This window comes from Rhinichthys klamathensis, unplaced genomic scaffold (assembly GCF_029890125.1).
Source record: "Rhinichthys klamathensis goyatoka isolate OS25496 unplaced genomic scaffold, OSU_Roscu_1.1 h1tg000020l_1, whole genome shotgun sequence".
NCBI lineage: Eukaryota > Metazoa > Chordata > Actinopteri > Cypriniformes > Leuciscidae > Rhinichthys > Rhinichthys klamathensis.
Window position 1 is genome coordinate 221,312 of NW_026606571.1, and position 22,299 is coordinate 243,610.

General features: G+C 37.4%; 1 protein-coding gene across 2 annotated transcripts in view; it reads right to left on the bottom strand.

The window, feature by feature from the left end:
* Window positions 1–671: 671 nt before the first annotated feature.
* Window positions 672–22,299, bottom strand: part of adcy6b (adenylate cyclase 6b) — a 43,212-nt gene continuing 21,584 nt past the window's right edge. The window contains exons 4-23 of one of the 2 annotated variants that reach the window (XM_056238639.1): window positions 15,843–15,992; window positions 14,509–14,630; window positions 13,531–13,642; window positions 12,444–12,571; window positions 12,195–12,353; window positions 11,913–12,054; window positions 8,716–8,844; window positions 7,531–7,559; window positions 7,100–7,247; window positions 6,884–6,981; window positions 6,689–6,776; window positions 6,400–6,516; window positions 5,139–5,294; window positions 4,803–4,978; window positions 4,438–4,464; window positions 3,494–3,626; window positions 3,122–3,385; window positions 2,599–2,803; window positions 2,330–2,454; window positions 672–1,732 (exon numbers count right to left, since the gene is read on the bottom strand). In XM_056238639.1, the coding sequence (XP_056094614.1) occupies window positions 1,604–1,732; window positions 2,330–2,454; window positions 2,599–2,803; window positions 3,122–3,385; window positions 3,494–3,626; window positions 4,438–4,464; window positions 4,803–4,978; window positions 5,139–5,294; window positions 6,400–6,516; window positions 6,689–6,776; window positions 6,884–6,981; window positions 7,100–7,247; window positions 7,531–7,559; window positions 8,716–8,844; window positions 11,913–12,054; window positions 12,195–12,353; window positions 12,444–12,571; window positions 13,531–13,642; window positions 14,509–14,630; window positions 15,843–15,992 (2,637 nt within the window). In that variant the 3' untranslated portion in view covers window positions 672–1,603. Of the gene's footprint in view, window positions 1,733–2,329; window positions 2,455–2,584; window positions 2,804–3,121; window positions 3,386–3,493; window positions 3,627–4,437; window positions 4,465–4,802; window positions 4,979–5,138; window positions 5,295–6,399; window positions 6,517–6,688; window positions 6,777–6,883; window positions 6,982–7,099; window positions 7,248–7,530; window positions 7,560–8,715; window positions 8,845–11,912; window positions 12,055–12,194; window positions 12,354–12,443; window positions 12,572–13,530; window positions 13,643–14,508; window positions 14,631–15,842; window positions 15,993–22,299 lie in introns of those variants that run through there. The other variant, XM_056238629.1, reaches the window with a different exon arrangement.

Consider the following 22,299-nt stretch of genomic DNA (forward strand, 5'->3'; position numbering starts at 1 on the left):
CTGTGGCTTTTATGCCAACTCTGCCTCTGGTGGACTTGACCTTCATTGAAATAAAAACGAGAAGTTATAAATGACAAATTGCACAAACTAGTGTTGGGTGGATAAGGTATTCATACATTGTTCTTTAATAAAACACCTAATATATAGATTTGCCACCTTTTCAATGAAAAAGATCCTGAAAGGTCCATGTATCACAACTAAAAACCATATGTGCTTCTAAGTATATGACAAGGTGAGAATGTCAAACATACATATACATTCATATTAGAAATGCATGTAAAGGATGGGGACGGATGATTCTTGCAACACAATTATAAAGTCAAATATTATGCATCTATAGAGTGGGAATGGTACAAAAATACTCTGCAGCAGTGCTAACTATGCATTTGACCAGTAATTGCATAATTTTAAAGAATGTTGACAAATGTGCAAGCATGACTAAGAGCGCTCATGACGAAATGCTGAAATGGATGTATGCTGCTGAACACTGTAAAACTAAAAACTTTGCAGTCCAGACACTTTTGTCGGCAACCACTAAACTCTACGGGCATCTGTCAGCACATTTACTCATATTTACAAGGGTCTAAAGAAGACTGTATCTTTGCTGACCATACTGTGCTGGAATTATATGAGGTCTTGGTCATATGTGGGTTAAATCTTCCCCCCCCCCCCCCCATTAATTTCTACAGGAATGAATTAAGATCTGAAATTTGTGTTACACATTTAAAAATGTCAGTGAGAGGGAAATAACATTCTGTTAACAAATGAACACAGAAATGTGAAAAATATAATCTGATTAGCACTTAATCTGGCAACAATCGCTTTTAAATTCACTTTATAAATCTCACAGTGAGCTAGTATGCCCTTTAAAGATGACACACACGCACATTCACACACCTTCCACACAAACAATAAAGTAAATGAACATGACTAATCAAATTTGTCCAAGACCATTCTTGTCCTTCATTTAAGTTAAGTACACAAATACTAAAAGGAAAAACAGGTTGATCACTTAATCATACAAACTGTAAATACAAGTCACTGTAATTAGGATTCCTTTTCCTAAGACCTTTAAAGAAGATAGACATTTTTTGCTTTAGTGTTTATAATAGAGTACGGCCGGTAGTGACAAGAGGCCAAAAAAGGAAATCCAGACAATTGAATAACACTTGTTCAGACATTTCAAACAGTTTCCAGACGTGTTTAGTGTTCCTATTTCAAATGCTTTGTTCTTTGGTCAGTTTCTTCTTGCTTCTTGATGCTTGCATATATAATAATTTTTTTTATTTACATGTTTTAAAACCTGTCAAAATAAATAAAGAATTAAAATTTGGTATGGAAGAAGTCTTTCCCACAAAATAAAAATGAAAACCAAGCTTTCTTCAAAGTCATCTCCATCTAAGGCAAAAGTTCTTCATTAAATCTTTCAGGTAGAGCGTACCTCATTATTCCCAATAGGTGCATATATAAATACCACACATGCCCACTAATGCTCGTGAGCGAGAGAGCTTATGAGTGGATATATTTGGATCTGCTCAATCCCATTCAGAGCATTTTGTTGTCCTTCCTGCATTTCAGTGCATTGAGAGGCATTTGGTCAGTGTTAACTGCAGGCAGGACCACTGTTGAGGAAGTAAGTGGTCATATCTCCTTTCCCCTTCACTTTCACCAGTCCACGACACTCCAGCTGATAGCCCTTACTTTCTAGTACATGGTACAAGTCAGTGGTCACCTGTAGGAATACAGTGAATGCAATTTTAATTAGCCAAAAATGAAAGGTGAAGTGCATAATTTCTGCAGCACCAAAGGGAATTGCAAAAATAATACTAGTTTTCAAACAAGCAATTCAACTGTCTGCCATTGGTCGGGATAAACAGATAGCCCGCCCCAAACTCAAGCCATTGTTTGAACCAATGTTACTATGCCAGGCTGGTTGGGATGCCAAACAAGAAGAGTAATGTTTTGAAACCACCACAGAGCCACAGTGTTTACACTTTTTAGGGAAATCAACCAACAAAGCCTTGCTTGCTTATAGTTAATTCTACACATTTAACTGGGATAGAAAGTATTACAATTTTCAAATTTAATTTGGAATTACTTTTAAGTAACTATGTAGCTAAAAACTACAAAATCACACAAAACTCCTGCAATGCTGAACTGCAACTGCAGTAACATGAAGATAGAGGGCAGCACCATCTTTGTGAATGCAATCTTGAACATAGCCATGATCCATTCTGACTTTAAATGATGTAAATGAATGGGGGATTCTCGGTTATGTTTAGCCAAAAATAGTCTTGTGTAAGCAAAGAGTTTATTATGTTGTGATTACCTGGATTTGATCGGGAACACCTGTGCTGTCCATTCGACTGGCCACATTCACGGTGTTGCCCCAAATGTCATACTGAGGCTTTCTGGCTCCAATCACACCAGCAACCACTGGCCCCATGTTTAAACCTGTGGAGAAAATACATTTGGCATTGTCTGCTCTTACATAGTAGCTCTGAGCCTCTGAGAACCTGCAAGACAATTTCTCAGTATTGTATATGGTGTCTTCAGAACATGAATATTTCCAGGTGTCCACGGTAAAGATTTACTTGCCTATCTTCATCTGAAAGTTGTTGAATGAGTGTTCGTTGATGTACTTCATCTGTTCTCGTAGCCTCATGGCATAGTCAGCCAGAGCTAGAATGTGTGAGCGGCCCTCTTTGTCGTACGTGGAGTCGTTCAATCCGGATGCTGCCATGTAAGTACTACCGATAGTTTTGATCTTCTCCAATTGCTTATATTTCTCTTCAGAAATGATCTATTAACAGTAAAGAACATACAGAATAAGATTTCTAAAAGCAATTTTTTTACATAAAGGTAGCAACAAAGAAACACGTTGAGATCACATGACCAGCTCGATTGTTTGTCTTTTTATTTAGTCATAGAATAAATGAATCATGCATGACAAATACTTGCAATTCATACAATGGCATTGGTAACTGAAAACGTTAGCTTTTGTGTGGCACACTTGCCTCCACACCATTAGGTGTCAGAATAAAGTCCAAGAGTACTGTAAAATCGAAGAGTTTTCTGAAATCATAAAATGGTACTTCCGTTTCCGTTTCAACCTTTTTACCTCATCAAAGTCAGCGATGATCTCATTGAGCAGTCTTAGGCATTCCACACCCTCATTGTTGGCCTCCAGTTCAGTGTAGAACTCCGAGAAGTTGCTGATAGAAGCAAACATAACGGCCACACATTCACATGACTGATAGTAAAGCTCATCGTTTCGACGTTCTCGCGCGAGGAAGTGGGCAGCCACATCTTTGGGCAGGATGTTGTGAAGGAGACGGCGGTTGTAAGCCTGCAGCTCCTCCATCTCCTCTTTCTCTTGAGTGGCCTGGTGAGGAATGACAGCAGATAAATCACCGATCATGCTGGGATCCAACTACTGGAAATGTATTTTCGCTAAGTGATCAATTCAGAGACAAGACTACAAGGGACACACCTGTAGCTTCCACAGGAAATCAAGGCGTGCGGTGGACTCGACCTGCTGTGCGTGCAGATAGAGAGCCAGCACAAACACAGTGAGGACGACTGGAATCGACACCCTCAGAGACACTTTAGTCACCGTTTCCTGGCTATGTGGGAAAAGAACAACGCAAATAGATTAGAGTTAGACTGACAAATAGATTGAGACTGAGCAAAGAACATGACGAGAGTATTAGGTCATGTTTATTTAATTATAGATTACTGTTGTAGATCATACTATAGTAATCTATACTGTACATCTCATAATTTACATATTCAAGTCTTTACAATTATGCTTTAATGCGCCTTAAGGCCCGTTCACACCAAGGACTATAACAAGCAATAACCATAAAGATATAGTTATACAATTATTCTAAATATAAAAAGAATAGAAGAGTTCACACCACAACTATAACGATAACGGCACAGATAAACGATATCGTTTGAATCACTTTCAGAATGTTTTTTTTCCGTTGATGAATGATAAAAACATTGACAGCCAATCAGAATCCATGCTGCTTTAAAGAGCTTAAGCATTTAAAGTGGCAGATGACAAAACTACAGCGCGCGCCTATAATAAACAGAACTTTCTCGTCCGCTGATGTGGACACAATATAGTTAGAATTATAGTCATATTTAAAGTAATTGTTATCGGTGTGAACGGGCCTTTACACTACATGTACACTACATTTTAGCAGTTCTTGCTTTCTCTGGTAAATCAAACCATAATGTTGGCACTGCTAGCACCATTTGAGCTTCAGGAAAGCCCAATATAAATAGCTTTAAACATACTGAATGAATTGAGACAAATACACACTACATGCAAACATTGGAATCTAACTACTCATATTCTAAAGCTCCTTCTGTCTTTGAACCATCTCTCTTATAATCATGGAGAAATAAAGCATGACATTAACTCACCAATAATTTGTTTCATTGAAAGAATACCTGCGTAAGACAGACAAATTCCATTAGTGACCAAACTGACTCAACATATACACCTACTAATGATAAATGAGCATAAACACGAAAGAAAAATAATGCTACCATATGGGTAATTCGCATTAAATGGTACCATTTGTCCCCATATATAATGGAAGGGTTAGTTCACAGATGAAAAATGAAAATTAGGTCGGTACTTTGTACTGATTATACTGTAGAAAGGCTTGTAGTTTGTAAAGGCTGTGTGTGTGTGTGTTTAGCATTGACTAATGTTATTGACTTACATGCCGACACATCTACTCTATATGTTAGCAGAGAATATCAGTGGTGGGAACAACACTCACAGTGCATTGGCGGTGACCAGCAGGTCGGCGTTGTCCAGGAGACTGCCTAGGGGCCACTCCACTAGCAGCAGAAAGCAGACCTGGATGAAGAGCATGAGGACCAGCTTGCCTATACTGCTGATGTGCAGGTACACAGAGCAGCACAGCAGTGTCAGCAGCACACTGTATGTGAAATACTGGGAGCACAGGAACACAACCAGTCAAGACCATCATACTGTTACCATGACAACAAGGGCAAATCAAGTTGTAGAAATTCTACAAAATTGTTCACTCAGTCTCAGTGAGCGAGAGAGTATCTGAACACAGTAGGGAGACATCATATATGTACACACTGACCTCGGGTAAAGGACATGCTGAAGGCTGTTCGGGACACAGGAAGAAAGGGTCCCCTGCTGGCCCAGTCAGATTATACAGCAAACACAGTGTGACTGAATCAGAAATATTCAGCTGTCCAGCCATACATTCCAGCAGATCCTCCAGGTCACAGGTAAACTGAAAAGACAGAGAGAAAAAATGTTGAAAAGGTATACAATATATTTTTTAATTAAACATCAAGTTTTTTCCAGTCAGTAATCAGGCTCCAATGTGTGTGAATTCAGCATTTAATTCATTTTAACAATATTTAATAATCCTAAATATTTAATATAGAATTAATAAATAATCCATAAATATTTGTCCATGTTATGACTGGGAAAATGATGTCATCTCCTATTGAGAACTGAAGTAATTGAAATAAATGTACTACTACTATCTCTACTACTACAACCTCTACTACTTCTACCTCTGCTACTACTATTATCTCTACAATTACTACTTCTATTACTACTACCTCTACTGCTACTACTACTACTACAACAACAGTACTACTGCTTTTACTTCTACTCCTGCTGCGACTACTACTACTACTCCTACCTCTACTGCTACTATAACTACTACTACTAATTCTATTACTACTACCTCTACTACTTATACTGCTGCTGCTGCTACTACTACTACAACCTCTACTGCTGCTACTACTACTACTACTACTACTTCTACTACTGGTACTACCTCTACTACTTCTACTGCTGCTGCTGCTACTACTACAACTATCTCTACTACTTCTACTACTGGTACTACCTCTACTACTTCTACTGCTGCTGCTGCTACTACTACTACAACTATCTCTACTACTACAACTATCTCTACTACTTCTACTACTGGTACTACCTCTACTACTTCTACTGCTGCTGCTGCTACTACTACAACTATCTCTACTACTTCTACTACTGGTACTACCTCTACTACTTCTACTGCTGCTGCTGCTACTACTACAACTATCTCTACTACTTCTACTACTGGTACTATCTCTACTACTTCTACTACTGGTACTACCTCTACTACTTCTACTGCTGCTGCTGCTACTACTACAACTATCTCTACTACTTCTACTACTGGTACTACCTCTACTAACTACTGCTGCTGCTACTACTACAACTATCTCTACTTCTACTACTAGTACCTCCACTACTTTATTTATTAGTGTTGAATTATACTGACAAATAGAAAAACCGAACAAACATTTTTATATACAGCAACAAACTGATGAGAATCCTACCATATTAACAAAGGCAGAAATGAAGAGAAGCAGAATCGTAAAGACTCCAACGAGCGTGCTGTTGATGCGGGATTGAACGATCCTCTTTGACACTGTCTGCAAGCTAACTGGGAAAAGCTGAAATAAGACACAGTAACAAGAGAGACAAAGAGGGAAAAAGCTTTGAATAAATCAGAAAGCACCTTCATTTTCCAGAGTCAGTAATTGCACATTAATTTGAATTGAAATTGCCGTCTAGATTTCACATGTCTTGTAGAAATGTGAAGGATCGAGTGAGGTAGTGACTGACCTTAGCGCAGGAATAAATGGCACATATAAAGAGGACATGGGCGAGAATAACAAAGATGCTGATGAACATGCCCAGCATTAACGGTGTACTGCAAGACAAAATCCACAACATCATTCAAACATACAGCAAATAAAGAGATCAACATTAATTCAAATTCCTTATTATAATTAATATTAATAATTCAACACCACTCACTGTGGAAATATGATGATTTGTATAGAAACAATGAAGCAGAAGACAAGGAGAGTACAGGCCACATAACCACCAAAACGATCATCCACCTTTTTTGAATACTAAAAGCACAGAAAAGGTGCTACTGTTAGATGTTCAGACATTTGTTCAGTACTCTGAGGTTGTAAAGTTTTAGTGCTGGACAGTGTTACATATATGTTTTACAGGCTGTCTATTGACCTTTTTCTCCAAAAGAGGTGTTTGGAATGTGAGCAGGAACTTCTTGACGTGGTCTTTCCGCAGCTGGTTGATGCTGCGAGCATCAATGGCACGACCTAAAAACTCATCGACCTCATCCTCTGGATTTAGAGCCTCTTGGGCACAGCGGCTGGGAAAAAGAACAGAGATGACAGCAAAAAAATAAATTAAATGTAAAGCATTAAGGTACTGTATAAAATCCATAAGGGGATGGCATAAAATTTAGTTTTTTTTTTTATTAGTGGTCGTAAAATTTGCTTCCCTGAAGTGAAACCTGGCCTAGAATATTTATTTTATGTTGGCTCTATCCTTGAGTGACTCACAGATTGTGAAAACAGCCTGTGACATCTAACCCATAAGCCCCCGCAGAGCCAGAGAGAATGGATTTGTGTCCTAATAAAACCAGAACTCACTTATCTTTGCTGGAGGCTTCATCTATGCCCTGAAAACAGACAGGTAGATTAGTTACAGTGGGCATTAAAAACACAGTGGAAGTAGAAAAACACATTGTGAGTTTCATCTCAGACAGCTCTGAAGCCAACCCCACAGAGCCACTGCCACTTTAATTAACACTCAGGGACTTCGAATTACATTCAGAGTCAGAGACTGAGAGCTTGACAGCAAAAAGGGGGGGAGGGTGGGAGGGTGGGGGGGGGGGGGGGGGGGGACAATCCAGTTCGTGTATACATTTTATTTTAAAGAATATAATTTAAAATAATTTTAATTAAAGTTACTCCAGTGGTAGTAATTTTTGTTTGTTTACATGGAACCTCAGTCAAGATACACCTTTGCTTTACGTAATTCTGTATTAGGGATAAGATTTTCTTACACAAAAAAAGATAAATTTACTTGAGAAGCAAAACTAAGATAATAAATTGTATTTTAGTTTATAGTAGGCTATATTTTTAATGTCATTCTACATTATATACAAACAAATAAACAAAATTGCATTCATGCTGTATAACAATTTTGCCTTAAGTAAAGTTTCTTCACAAAAAATACAGATTTTCTAAATTAGTCCTCATGAACACGTACTTGATAAGCAAAACAATCCAAGATATTGTATTTTAGTTTATGGCATATTTTGAATATATTATAATATAAACAATCATTAGCCACCAATAAAACTATTGTAACTATTGTAACACTAAGTAACTTCATTTTATGAATGTTTAGATATATTTTTACATGAAATACTGATTACAAATATTCTAATAAGCACAGCATTTTTAATATATTAAACTATTGGAAAACCAATTAATTCTTTAAATGTAATTTCAAAATGTTTATTTGAAAAAATCATTTTTGTCCATATTGTGCATTAGATAACATTTTTTCCCCTCTCTAATTAATACAGTCTGACACAATATTTATTTGTCATGCTATTACTGTCCCTGTTTTTTTCTTTGTGACACTGATGGAAACCAGAAAAGTCATCGCCTGGAAAAGGGAAAAATCAATTCACACATAGGCATTGCCAAGCTCCGGAGAAAATGGCTTCAATTATGACTTGTTGCTGCACTCATAAAGAAGTGCAGGGGAGATCAGTCAGCATGAGCCGTCAGAGGCGGAGTGAGAGTGGATGGAGCAGAGCTCACCATCTGTCTGAAAACTTTGGAATCTTTAGTCCTGGAGAAAGATCTGTCAGGAACCCACCGCGGCATCAGACCCTCTGAAGAGTTGGCTCTAGCGCGCTGCATCTTAGCCATCAAGGCTTTTTCCTCTTTCTGCAAAGGAAATTTGGCACAAAGGCACATACACAGGAAATGAAATAGTACTCCAGCAAACTCAGATAATTAGAAATTTGATTGATCCCCAAAGGGAAATTCAGTCATTTGTATCAGGCGGCATAACAAAACAGCCCCCCACCACCAAATATGATGCTATCGAGATTCCCTGTTCAAGAAATTGCAGGGACCAGGGGTTAGCAATGACTTTTTGCAATGAGTTTGTTTGTAAATAATAGGGCTGCGCTATGACAAAACCCATTTTTATGTATGTGAATGCTGTTTTATGTGAATATCACGACACGAGTGAAGCACTAAGCTTTGTTTACAAAAGAAATAATAGGTTAGCAATTAAATATTACATCGCAACCATGGATATGTGCCGAATGAGAGAGGTACATAAGCCCATAAAGCCCATTTGTAATCTGTTTTGCAATCTGGTCAGCCGATTTTCTACGAGTTATTCCATAAAACATGGAATCCTTTTCCCAAATCTTCACTCACGTCTTACCCATTTTCGCAGGGGATTGTAAACATTTCTTCCTATCGTTCACTTTTAATTACTATATTCGCATCCTTTACTGTGGTAAAGTAAACCGCAGAAATTTTGTTTGGCTTTCTCTGGCAGCACGACATCAAATATACCCTAAAAGCCTTGCACCTGCAGAAAATCAAATTTGCACTTCAGACTAGAGCCCGACCGATATATCGGCGGGCCGATACTATCGGCCGATTTTAGGCATTTTCCTAACTATCGGTATCGGCATTTATAATGGCCGATAAATTAATATTTAAAAAAATGCGGGTGCGGTGATTCATGTAAGGGTGGCGCTGCCAATAAAGCACCTAAAAGCTGTCACAAGAGCTGGCAAAAGTAATGATTATGAATACAACAAATATAGCAAGGAGACATTTTAATTGTTTATTAATAAACAAGTGTTTTCAGTCAGTGTCAGCCAAAGATGAAGTTGACGATGCTGACTCGCGATCTTCAGTGAACGCGTGCCAGAGAGAAATGCACATTTCATACGATTACATAAGTCTGTCTGTCTTTCGTTTTGAATTGTTCTGTTTAAAAGTAGACATTTCAATATAGATATATTTCAATTCTCAGGTCTATACGCTGAGTTTCGGTTCATGAGACGAGCTCCAGTTCACCCGCAGGCGCCTCCGTGTCGAGATTATCTATCGTCTGCTAAATTTACTAATTATAAATTAAATCCAGGCAAATGGCTGATGAAACATTGATTAAAATTAAGATACAATTAATACAAAACGAAATTCACTTTGAAACGAAAGGTTTTGTGCTTTCTGTTTGATGTCTATGTGAAAGTTTCAAAGCATATTTTAGTGCCGCTTTCAGAGCGCTCACGTCCGTAGTGCTGAACTGTCGCGTCTGTAACATTGTTTTTTCCTCATAAATGCGAACACGAAAAATAAAATAAAATAAAATGAATATTTTATGTAGCCTGTGGAGACTGAGAGCCAACCCTTCTTCATCCGGTGGGTAGTAGCCTACTTGTGATTTGCGCAGTGTAATTCACAGAATTGATTTCTCTGCTACAACCCTCTGTCACGTATGTGAGCTTTGTGACTATTGCAAGCGCGCAGCTGAGAAGTCCTGATTATATTGTCTGCTACATTTAGGCCTACTTCTTATTTATTAAGGCAATTGGTTGATGAAACATTGATTAAAATGCGTGGCGCGAGCGATCTCCGACAGTAAACTGATTCTGCTTCGTCTCGGGTAAACAGCTGTTGCGACGCGAGCAATAACGGCCGCGTCCGGTGTAGACACAGTGTTAAAGCTCATTCTGCCTGATAACGCTACGTTACAACATCAAGCAATATTCCAAAAATGTATATAATTATAACACTTTATATAGGGCCATTTTGCATTAAGAGTAGCCTAGTTTCACGTTTAGTACATTTTGCTTACTAATTATTTAAAATAGTATAAAAGTACTGTACATATGTAATTAAAAACGTTTTCATTATGATATTATTAATTTTACTTTAGTAAAAAGATCTGAGTTCTTCCTCCACTGGTAGAGATTAGAGGAATTAAGAGTAAAAATAGAAGATAATAAGGTTTTGTCAGTGACACTTTTTATATATTTATTGATACAAGTTATGACTAAATTAAAAGACAAAGTCGTCGTTAGTGAAGATTATGCAACAGTATTTAGAATATAATATAATATAATATAACATGCAATGCAAACTAGTTTGGTTACAGCTCAGCTGGATAATTCTCATTCCATCATTCCCCCGGCCTCCATTACATATCTGTGTCACATAAGTGTTTAATCACCACATTTGAGTGATCATTGCAAAACGTGTTTATAAAATATATTTATTCTGTTTGTAGCTACTGTGTAAAGTACCCATCAAAAGTTTGTACACACCAATAGGAAAGTGTCCAAACTTTTGACTGGTATACTGTACTATAATACACATAAATAATAGTGCTACTGTATTATAATATACACATAAATAATATCGGCCGATATATCGGTATCGGGCTTTTTTTTACTCCCTAATATCGGTATCGGCATCGGCCCCCAAAAATCCATATCGGTCGGGCTCTACTTCAGACCTTTTACAAAAACAGTTTGCTTTGGAAAATCGGGAGAAGACATGAAGATTTTAGCCAATTAGAGATTGTCTCTGTCCAGCACGTGTCCCATAGCCCTCTCCAAGTGCTGAGCGGTATATATGACGACGCATTTATATTTTAGGGGAAATAAAAAACGTATGTTTTTTAATTTATTATTTAACTTTCTCATATTATTTAGGTTACCATGATTTACTGATATTTATTTAAATGTTTCACTGATGGAAGTGATAAAATAAACATGCACGTTTGTTACGAAACAGATGGTTGAGCCTCATTTATTTATAGATTTCAAAATGTATTTAATTTAGGTCTATTTTATACTGTATATATTATACACACATCCCAACCACTGAACCACTGCCAGCAGTCGGCCCATTACCACCGCGGTGGTAAAAACAAACTGCCACTATCAGTCAATATAATGTCCAAGTGTCTGCATGTTACTGACCCGTTTCTGACTGCAGCCCAACACCAAAAATGTCTCAATGTTGTTGTTATTCAAGTATGCATTTCTCTCCCCTCCATAACCTGGTTCCACTTCATAGTCACCATTTAAATACTGCAGTGTGGCTTTGGTGATGTGGATCCGACTGAAAAAAATCACAATGTAAGAATTTTAGTGCAGTAACTGCTTAACACAAATCTCTATTTTCTTTACAGCCAACTTTAAATATGAAACTTATTAATACTGATCAAATTATCACATTTTAAGGGTGGTGTTCACTTTTACCCTGCTTGGCCTCCCGCCTCCATCTGGTTGGCCAGTGTGACATCATTGGACCAGACATCAAACTGCCATTTGCGCAGACCAAGCACCCCACAGTGCACGCGGCCGCTATGTATGCCCACGCGCATGTTCACGTTCACTCCTGTGACCTCTCGCACCAATCTGCACATGTAGCGTCATACATGTTTATTAATCGAAAAACGTGTTGATGGAGAGAGATCGATATAGAAAATGATGTTAAGACAAACTTACGATATGGCCTCAATCATGTCCACTCCCATCTCCACACAGCAGTGCGCATGATCTGCCCTCGGCTCCGGAAGTCCAGACACACAGTAATAACAATCTCCCAAGATCTTGATACGCAGACAGTGGTTTTCCTAAGAATTCAGACATAACACAGCAGATTTTTGCAGTTATTATAGTAGAAATCCTCACTAATAGGAAGCTATGATGTTAGCATCATTGTGGGTGGCTCCCAGAGTTTTTAGTAGCATATCGGCTAATAAAAAAAGAAAAAACTATTTGTATCAGTTGATATTACATATTTAATTGTGCATGCACCTTTTCATCTATTTTTACATTTAGATTACATTTGCTGTGATCTAACACTCCCTTAAAGTTATTCTTTAAAATCAGTAATAATTTAAGTTAAATTTAGCAAAATCTCTAAATGAATATCCATTTTTCATACTGTACATTGCATGTTGCAATGCCTAAACACACGACTACTATCATTTAAAACAATTGATTTTAGCCTTTAGTTATTTTTAATGTATTGAGACTAAATAAAACATATAATATTTATACTATTTTGACAAAATTGCACAAATAGTATTTCGACCACAAAAAGTTTTCGACCATAAAATGAAAATAATTGCTAGCTTGTCGATATTGGCCACAAATGTAAACATCCATAGTTGTTAAACTGCAAAAAAAAAAAAAAAATTCTCAATGAGTTTTCATTTAGTCTTTTTGACTTTTTAACCAGAAAAATATTATAAAATACCTAAAACAAGAACACTACATATGATACTATGACCTGTTTTAAGATAATGCATCTTTAACACAAATATCTTTTGTCTTTAACCGATTTTTAACTTCTAAAGAAAATCTAAAGAAACTCTGCCAGAGCAGAAAAACAAAATAAACTCATATTAAAGATACATTCTCTCAAAGTATCATTATTTTATGGAGAGATGCTTCAGGTAAACGTATCTTATTAAAAGTATTTTTACATATTTTAATTGGAAAATTAGACCAAAAAAGCACCAGGTAAAAAATGTAAGTGGCTTACAAGACCAGTAACACTAAAAATGAATTAATGTTGTCTACTTACCCAAGCCAATTTATCAAAGCGAGCAAAAAGCTCATTAAGGGTCATCACCAGCTCCTGGGCCGTGCACTGAGACGCCAAACTGGTGAAGCCCTCAATGTCCGCAAACAGGATACTGTTGAGAGGACAGACCGAAGACAAAGAGAGACAGAGAAATTTAGATCAATAATCACAGATCACCTTGTCTGGGTCACTGAAGTTGGGCTAAGCGAGAAAAAAAATCAATTCAGTTCACTTTCTGAAAGGAGGTTGGCCACTCTCAATACTTCAGTCTATCCTTCTATTAGAAAAGCAGGACTTGGCTGGTGTCCTTAAAGCCCTCATAGCCATGAGAAGGATAGTCGGTCATCAACTACAATTTACGACATGACAGAATGGACACACTGTATGGACAACATTATCGTGCGACAATAGATGGCACTGTTGCCTTCATAAATGGCTGATAAAATTCACAACATTTGGAAAGCAGGATTCCTACACGGCTCGTGACATTTAGCATTTTCACACATCCAAGTTGTCCTAGCACAGATGCTTCAAGCTGGCTTGGATTATGCAGGACAACATGTTCATCAAGCCCTGAATTCCACACGCTCCAGATATGTAACTGCTTTACTAAAGTGGCTTGCTGTCATTTCACGCAGCTTTATGTTAATTGATTGTGTAACGTCTGGTATATCGTGACAAGTTGCTGTATCCCAACTTGACCCTCAGAGAAAAAGGGGGAGAAAAAAAAACCGAAGGAAAGTCATGTCTCAAGGACTGCGAGTTCGCTAATCTGCGTTTAAGCATTCAACATAGCTTCAGCCTTTGGAAAGATAACCTTAAGCGGTATCAGTGTCTAATGTGTCTGTGTTTTATCCAGGCTTGTCACCTGCTTCAATCACGTGGGTGCTGAGTGTTATAACAGTGTCGGTTCTCATTTGGGAGGTGTGAGGACAACATTGGCATCATTACCATGCACTGGTCTTGGCATTTGTGTACCTGACGTTGTCGTGTTTCTGGATGTAGATCTTGTGGAACATCATATCCTCTTTCTTGGCGTTGATGTCTGCCTTCATCTCCATGGCAACGTGCCTTGGCAACACGGAGAGAAGCAGGCGCTCCTGGATCAGGTTTGAGATGACACCAGTGAGCATGTGTATAAGTACACGTACATATATATATATATATATATATATATATATATATATATTAGTGCTGTCAAACGATTAAAATATTTAATCGCAATTGATCGCATTAATGTCATAGTTAACTCGCGATTAATTGCAATTAAATCACACATTTTTATCTATTCTAAATGTCTCTCGATTTCTTTTTGTCCCATTATTTTTTCTCATTTTAATGCTCTTATCAACATGGAAAAGTGGATCGGCTTGCTTTGTGCAAATGTTTTTTATTGAAAACAACATTGGCATATACTGTGTTCAATTTCACACTAACATTCTCACTTGGAGCAAATAATCTCTCACACAATGTAACACTGTCCATCAATAAAAGGGTGAAAGAAATACTGACGAGGTCCTGATATTGACGAGGGGGCGGAGAATTCGCATCAGCTGTGTGTGTGTGCTTGGCCACCATCAAGTAGCATTTCAGACTGGACGTGCTGCGATCGCGATGATGATAGCTCAGTTCACAACGACAAAAACACACAGATCACTTTGGTCTTGTCAATGGAACCATTTGGCAATTTATTAAAAGTAAACTTTCCATTCAGAATCTTATTGGCATCCATTTCGGCGTCTCGCGCTCGTCATACCAACTCGTTAACCAACTATTTGGCCGGCTCGCAAACCCAAACAAGTGTGTGCGGCGTCGTGCCTGTTGTTTTGTGTCCGGTCTAGCTAGATCCGCTTGCGCTTTGGTCGACGAAGCAACAAAACGTCCCCGCGCATGCCACGTCCTGTTGCAAAAGCATGTGAAAAAACTACAAAGTTTGCTAGGCCAAAAAGACCATTAATCGTGCGATAAAAAAATTAACACCGTTAAAATGGGTTAATAACGCATTTAACTGACAGCCCTAATATATTTATATATATATATATCTATATTGACCAAAAAAACATACTTTTGCCCCTAAATTCCCTTTTTGAAAAGTGTGTTTTTTCTTGAAAACTTGTATTTTTATATTATCGATCAGATATAGAGACGTCTGTCTATGTGTATGGTTGAATCTGCTGTGCTTTACTTTTCTCACAAGGATTTACTGTGCTAAGACCTAAAGCACAGCATGCTATCAGCATGCTTCATGCTCATTCATGAGGTTAACAAGTGTGGCCGGGTAGGTGTGTTTGTGTACTCGAGTGCTTGCCAACCTGCTGCTGGTTCTCTCTCTGAAGGTGTATTCTGGCTTGGATGTATCCTCTGGTCTCCTTGAAGGCCTGTCTCTGAGACACCTCAGCTGGGTAGTGCGTGCAGATGCCAATGATGTTGGTGCACAGGAGAATCACTGCATTGGCACATAGCTACACAGAGAAAGAAAGAGAATAGTAATGAAATTATGAATTTTGGACAGAGGGATGTGAAAAAAACATCAGACTGTTCCTGTTTGCGATACAATGATAGAGATTTAAAGCTTACTCCTTTCAACATGAGTGAAGACTAAAATTTCATCTTTTAATATAATTTCATTATTTAATATTATGTATCTGTATTAATATTATTCTTTATTAGTATTCATAATCAGTTTTTAATCATTTAAATAACTCATAATTTAGTTATTATCTTATGAAGTTTAAAATGCATGAGTTTTTGCAATGCAACGTGTTTAAGGATAATATTTTAGACACAAGTAGGGGAGCTGGGAGAGTTATATATTTTGCTTAGAGGTATGTGTGCAATGCAACGTTCACTGAGCAGATATGTTCCAATGATGATGATGATACATTAAATGTGTACAGTTGGCATGTTCTTTATCAGGAAAGGAATGTTTTTCAACTGATGCAAATGTACCACAAATGTATACACTGAGAAATAGTTTCTTAATATGGATAGTGGATTGTACCATGTGCAAGCATGAGTTATTATACGTTCCATTTTAAACATAAGCAACATGTTTTTCTACCTTACAAAGAAGTTGAAAGTCTCTCAGTGGTGTATATAAGCTCAATCTTACTGTACTACGGCAGAGAAACACCGGGAACACATAGACCTGGCACGAATACAACATCTTCTCAAGTTTCCCTCCTATGCCGACGAATAAAGATTTTTCTTGGCAAGATAACTGGTGTCCGGTTCCATGAATCAAATAATAACGGGGTAAGAGGCTTAATTCCAAGTCTACAATGGGTTTCGGTTTGTTTTAAAGGAGGGAAGAGACATGCTGATTTTGATGTCACAAAAATGGCTCACTAATATTAACCAGGTCATTCACTTATTGGAGAGCTTACAGCTTGGTTAAAATAAAGCTGCACCTTCAAGGTGGTCGCCAGCCATCATGACTGACTGACTGACAGACAGACAGAAATATTTAAAATAATAAAGAATACTAAATAAAAGTTTGTATTTGTATATATATATATATATATATATATATATATATATATATATATATATATAAAATTACAAATATATAAAAATGCATATATAGATAATAAATAAATATGTCTATGCCCCACACAACTAATTGGACTATAAAGGAGGAAGGATGCCCTCCTCTCATTGTCACATTCTGCAGCCACTCTGTGTGGCATTGTAACAATTACAATGCTTTACAACCATAGAACAAAAAGAGTTAAATAGAGTTAAAAGAATTAAACTTATCACTTCATCTAAAACAACAACATGTTTATTAGATCCTATACCAACTAAACTATTGAAAGAAGTGTTACCTATAGTGGAAGAGCCTCTTCTCAATATTATTAACTCATCTTTATCTTTAGGTCATGTTCCAAGAACGTTCAAGCTGGCGGTTATAAAACCTCTTATTAAGAAACCACAATTAGATCCAAATAACCTAGCAAATTACAGACCCATCTCAAATCTTCCATTCATGTCAAAAATATTAGGAAAAGTTGTGTCCGCTCAACTCGGCTCTTTCTTGCAAGAAAACGACATCTATGAAAAGTTTCAGTCTGGATTCAGGCCACATCATAGCACTGAAACTGCGCTTGTTAGAATCACAAATGATTTACTTTTAGCTTCGGACCAAGGCTGTATCTCAGTACTAGTTTTACTTGATCTTAGTGCTGCGTTCGATACTATAGATCACTCAATACTCTTAAATCGACTACAAAATTACACTGGTGTTCAAGGACAAGCATTAAGCTGGTTCAGGTCATACTTATCTGACCGCTACCATTTCGTCTACTTAAATGGAGAAAAATCGATCATAACTTCGGCAAACTATGGAGTGCCGCAGGGATCTGTGTTAGGCCCTTTATTATTCTCAATATATATGCTGCCACTTGGTAATATTCTAAGGAAACATGGAATTAGTTTCCATTGTTATGCCGATGACACTCAAATATATATTTCATCACGGCCAGATGAATACGCTAAATTATCCAAATTGACAGATTGTGTTAAAGATATAAAAGATTGGATGACGCGTAATTTTCTTTTATTAAATCCAGACAAGACAGAGGTAATACTTATCGGTTCTAAAAACCGTCCACAAAACCTTTCACAGCACGACTTTAACATTAGGATGGCCTGTTACTTTATCCGCTACAGTAAAAGACCTGGGTGTTACATTAGACTGCAACCTGTCTTTTGAAAAGCATATTTCATATGTTACAAAAACAGCCTTATTCCACCTTAGAAACATTGCTAAGCTACATAATATGCTATCAGTCTCTGATGCAGAAAAGTTAGTTAATGCATTCATGACCTCGAGACTAGATTACTGTAATGTTTTATTAGCTGGTTGTCCTGCATCTTCAATAAACAAGCTACAGTTAGTCCAAAATGCAGCCGCTAGAGTTCTTACTAGATCAAGAAAATATAATCATATAACACCGATTCTATCATCAGTTCATTGGTTACCTATAAAGTTCCGTATTAATTACAAGGTCTTGCTTTTGACTTATAAAGCTCTAAATGGTTTAGCTCCAGTCTATTTAACGGATCTTCTATCGCCCTATAATCCATCACGCTCTTTAAGATCACTAAATTCGAGGCTTCTGGTCATTCCTAGGATATCCAGATCCACCAAAGGAGGGAGAGCATTTTCACATTTAGCTCCGAAGCTCTGAAATAGCCTTCCTGATATTGTTCGTTGCTCAGACTCGTTCTCCCAGTTTAAAACTAGACTAAAGACGCATCTATTTAGCAAGGCATTCATATAAATTTTTTATCTTACAGTTACTGTAAATTCGGCCTCTACTTCATAAACGCCAGAGGAGAACTGGCCCCGACTGAGCCTGGGTTCTCCCAAGGTTTTTTTTTTTCTCCATTGGGTCATCTGATGGAGTTTTAGGACACCATCGGGTCACTTGATGGAGTTTTTCGGTTCCTTGCCACTGTTGCCTTTGGCTTGCTCAGTTGGGGATATTCAAATTAAATGACCCATCATACCACTGATCAGCTCTACCAAACTTGGATGTCTTTTTTCAGTAATAAACAAACACTGTTAAAGGAACACTCCGACTTTTTGGGACTTTAGCCTATTCACCTTATCCCCCAGAGTTAGATAAGTCCATACATACCTTTTTCATCTCCGTGCGTGCTATAAGTCTGTTTGACGCACCCACCGCTAGCCTAGCTTAGCACAAAGACTGGATGTAAATGGTTGCAGCTAGCATACTAATCCAAATAAGTGACAAAATAACGCAAACATTTTCCTATTTACATGTTGTGATTTGTATAGTCACAGAGTGTACAAAAAACTACGTCACATGAGACACAGACATATTTTAACAGTATAAATACTGGCGCGTCTCAGGTGCTGCGGTTATCACTCCGCCCAAGTAGCAGTGCTTCGCCTTTAGAGAATATAGTTCCCAGTATTTATACTGTTAAAATATGTCTGTGTCTCATGTGACGTAGTTTTTTGTACACTCTGTGACTATACAAATCCCAACATGTAAATAGGAAAATGTTTGCGCTATTTTGTCACTTATTTGGATTAGTATGCTAGCTGCAACCATTTACATCCAGTCTTTGTGCTAAGCTAGGCTAGCGGTGGGTGCGTCAAACAGACTTATAGCACGCACGGAGATGAAAAAGGTATGTATGGACTTATCTAACTCTGGGGGATAAGGTGAATAGGCTAAAGTCCCAAAAAGTCGGAGTGTTCCTTTAAGTTGTTTTGATTGATGATACTGTGAAGCAGCTTTGATACAATCTGTATTGTGAAAACCGCTATATAAATATATTTGACTTGACTTGACTGTGTGACTGTACGACTGCTGGCCTTTTCTTGCAAGAAAATAAACCTCATCAAAGACAATTAGAAATGTTTGTCTCTTATTCAGTGATAGAATTTTGTTTGCCACCACAGGGAAAAAACAGAAGAGACACTCATTCAGCCAATAGTGATTATGAATCTTTTCCAGTCTGGAAGGAAAACCAAGAAGGATGGATGTCTTTCTATTTCAACCATGTCTGACTTTTTATTATGAATTTATTTTTTTTCCTCATTGAATGGGAAAAAGGTGACTCGTGTCATGTACAATCCTAAATGTTCTTATTCTATCTACTCATCACACCTGTGAAACACATGACCTCTGAGGATCTAGCAACCATTTCCTATGATCATTATGACATTATTAATGAACATAGAACAGAGACCACAATGCATCGGCCATGAGCTCCATAGAGGTGGAGTATCTCTGACTGTCTTACTGTAGTACTTACTGCCTTGTACTACATCAATCATACTGAACACACAAAATTTCAGGGATTTTTGAGTGAGGAAATGGGAACTTCAATGGAGTGTGGAAACAGTCTGTATCAAAAAGACATATTGAATGAATCAAGTTGCTTCACAACACTGAATGCTTTGAAAATGCTTGGAAATCCATATCTCAGAGGATGTGATTAAAAGTGAAACAAAACAAAAAACTTTTTTGTCCACAAAAAAAAAGTCAAAACATGTCCTCCCTTGTCCTTCAGCTGCAATCAGTTCCATGTGTGTTTATCGGGGGGGAATATTAACTCTTGTGAGCCAATCCCAGGCTTTACTGAAACTGCTTATTATTTTTTATTCTTATTCAATCCATTAGCAGTTCATATATATTTTACAAGCAATTAAAACAAACACAACACAGTTACAGAGCACACAGAAATGCGGTCATAATGTCCAAGAACAGCTGAAGACCAATTAAATGTAGTAGTGTAAGGAGTTAGGCCTGCTTTGTGCAGTAATATCAAAACCATCCAGCGATCAGCTTTGTGTTTCAGTTCAGCTATTTTATCTCTATATCAGTACAACTATCTGCGGTTTAGATGGTATGCGGCCAAACCTGTGTTTAAGAGAACATAAGATGGTTTGCAGTCTTACTGCAAATGGTTTCTGAGAATTGTGTAACAGTTTTATGGACAACATTTTAATCAGTTAATCTCACAAAAACATATCAAGGTCACATGTCAGCACAAATCAAAAGAAACTATATTTAGCTTCTTTTTTTTTTTAAACAAGTCTATTTTAAGATCTTTAAGATTAAGCCCATTTCTCCCCTAAATTGCCAGTACTGTAATGCGTCAGCTTTACTTTCCAGAGTGCTTGACTCTTTTGTCAATACAAGATCTTGACCAAAAATTTACCAATAACATCACAACATTTATTTCCATCAAGAGGTGCATCAATTTTTGCTTAAGATCTTGTATTGGCAATGCAAGAGTCCAGCACTCTGTAAAGTCTACTCCAGCACATCCCAAAGACTTTCAATAAATGTAATGTCTGGACTGAAAATTATTCTTCATGCTCCCAACCATTCTTTCATAATTTGAGCCTGATTCATCTTGAGATTGTCATCCTGGAATATGGCCATGATGTGTTTTCATACATGGTTGTTTAAGAAATGAAAAGCTACACACTCCATCAGTTAGGGATAGAAGAACTGTTGCCAAACATAACACGCTAGAAACATATTAATCACTGCAATAATGATCCAATCACAGACTCTTAAGCATTTACCTTTTTTAATCCAAACAGCGACATATATATATATATATAAAGTTGCCTAAATCATCCTGTTGATGTGGAATTCATTTTCTAGGCCCACTAGACCCTTCTTGAACTAGACCCTTTACTTCTGGCTATATGATACTGATGTCTCCATGTAGACAATGCTCCATAGATAGTGCCTCTTCCTGGTCTCCTTGCATGAAAATGTTATCGGGTGTACATGTTCATAACATTAAATTAAATATTGAATGTAACTGGGAACACACAAGGTCAAAAAGTGGTTATCACGCGTAAGAGTACAGTTCTACTATCGACAACCCATGCAAACATAGTCAATTTTCCATCAGTCAGAAAAAAGAAAAAAGTTTTGGCTGAGAGAATTTGTTAAGGCCTATTTATCTGCAACAAGCATTTTCTTCTTTGCCGAAGAGGAACGGCCTTTTTTTATCCACTTGACAAGAAATGGCACAGCAGAGCTTCAGAAAAATAGCTCCACTCCCTCTTTCAAGTGCCCTAAGAGTCAATGTACAAACATCTTCAGATTGTAGAGTTCAGGAAGAAAAGCCAGACCCATCAGGCATCCATATGAGCAGATGACGTTATCAGTTTGCGTAATTTTAGCAATAAGGTGGGTTGTGTGGTCCATCTGCACAAGTTTTCCAAAACTAAAAACGCTGTTTCATTCAAGAGACACTTACTAA